The 2,014-nt window shown below is 42.5% G+C and overlaps 1 protein-coding gene across 1 annotated transcript in view; it reads left to right on the top strand.

Annotated features, from left to right (window-relative positions):
• The window catches only part of LOC106810877 (tyrosine-protein phosphatase non-receptor type 23-like), a gene marked incomplete at its 3' end in the record, with an annotated part of 40,897 nt that extends 40,144 nt beyond the window's left edge, over positions 1-753 (top strand). The window contains 1 exon segment of the mRNA XM_014814345.1: positions 666-753. Within this exon segment, the coding sequence (XP_014669831.1) occupies positions 666-753 (88 nt within the window).
• Between the last annotated feature and the right edge of the window lie 1,261 nt (positions 754-2,014).

Consider the following 2,014-nt stretch of genomic DNA (forward strand, 5'->3'; position numbering starts at 1 on the left):
TCTTTAGGCGGCGTTTCGGATTCGGTTTGCTGGGAACAAGAATGGAGAATAACGGAAAACCGTGTCGTACGTTTTAGTCTGTATCTCCGGATTGCGGGTGTATACGAGGAAACGATTTCGCATGATGCTAGGCGAATGTACTGTGTACGATTTGAGCGTAGGAAATCGTAGGTATTCTAAGGCTAGTAAATGACGAATTTCCCTTGTTTATTGAAGTCACACTCCTTCCCTATTATCTACTTCTGATAATATGATATTGATACACTGATATTGTTAGTGTTTCTACCGCTGCTGTGTCTCGTGCCGCGTCATTATCAAGTAATGCATAGATTTATGTGCCATTGCACCAGCAGTATTAGATTCTGTATGTGTATCGGTGATACGGATAGAGAATGGATTTACCCTGCCATGTTGTAGTCAAATTGTGCTAATCGCTTTCGTATATGGAATGTACAGCTGTCGCAGTTTGCGTGAATTTTACACGATTATACAGTGTTGTGTATGTTTTGTGTAGACCAGTATGTTTACTATCACCCTCAGAACTTGCAAACATTGTTGTTTCTGAAGTAAACATGTCTTTTTTTAAGTAGTTTAAAAAAAGAAAGTCGATTGACGTGTGAGTGTGATGCGATTCTTCGTTTAGCTGCGATCATCTTGCTTTCTAGCTACTCTCCAGGGTCAGTGGTGCATATAAGGTGCAGGAGGAGGAGAGACAGCAGATCATCAATCGCGAGAATGCTAAGAAAGCTAAAGGTGTGTATACTATCAAATCCTGCTTGTCTGCTTAATGGGTGTGTATAAAACCACCAATTTAATCAAATCATAAGAAAACAAAAAACAAAAAAACAAATAACTACTAACTATGTTCACTATGGTAACTCTCTACTAACAAACAGCACCTTGTACGAATCGTCTGTGATTGACTGCTGTAAGGTGCTGTAAGATCCTAACCAAGAGCTGGGTGCAAAATTAACGGGAGTCCAGAGTCAAACACTCCCTGATTTACTGTCGGACTCCCTGATTTGACATATGCAGGAGTCTGTGAGACTCCCTGAAAATTATGCTATACTAACTAGTTCGTTCCAGAGCACGGCCTCGCAGAATTACCACATTTTTTCAGTAAAAGTGCAATGAAAATTTGGCAGATATGCAACCGCATGAATCTTCCAAATAAGCACATGCGTTATTGTGAATATCTTTAATTTTGAACTTTAGCCTGCGGACTCCCTCATTTTGCTGCGGACTCCTTCTTTTTGATGGCATGTAGTTTGTTGGACTCCCTTGTTCAAAAGTTAATTTCCACCCCTGCAAGAGCGTATCTATATGCACGTATACTACATGTATAGATTATGTATGTCATTATTATGTATTGCATGTTTGTTTCGTACACTAGGCGCAGTCAAACTAGACTGTTTCTATACTATACTAACTGTTACCACTATACCAAATAACAATTAACCATACTCACTACGGCAACTACGCTAACCACACTCAACGCCCCCAACTACGCACGAATCACACAGAGAGAGTTCTGAGTGAGTCAGAGAGAGACAGAGAGAGGGTGATGGGAGAAGAGAGGAGGCTGAGAGACAGACAGAGGGAGTGAGAGAGAGAAAGAGAGAGGGTGGTGAGAGAAGAGAGGAAGCTGAGAGACAGACAGAGGGAGAGAGAGAGACAGACAGAGAGAGGGTGGTGAGAGAAGAGAGGAGGCTGAGAGACAGACAGAGGGAGAGATAGAGAGACAGAGAGAGGATGATGAGAGAAGTTAAGAGGCTGAGAGACAGACAGAGGGAGAGATAGAGAGAAAGAGAGAGGATGATGAGAGAAGTTAAGAGGCTGAGAGACAGACAGAGGGAGAGATAGAGAGAAAGAGAGAGGATGATGAGAGAAGTTAAGAGGCTGAGAGACAGACAGGGAGAGAGAGAGAGAGAAAGAGAGAGAGGGTGATGAGAGAAGTTAAGAGGCTGAGAGACAGACAGGGAGAGAGAGAGAGAAAGAGAGAGAGAGAGAGAGA

This window comes from Priapulus caudatus, unplaced genomic scaffold (assembly GCF_000485595.1).
Source record: "Priapulus caudatus unplaced genomic scaffold, Priapulus_caudatus-5.0.1 Scaffold482, whole genome shotgun sequence".
In the NCBI taxonomy this organism is placed as follows: Eukaryota; Metazoa; Priapulida; class Priapulimorpha; order Priapulimorphida; family Priapulidae; genus Priapulus; species Priapulus caudatus.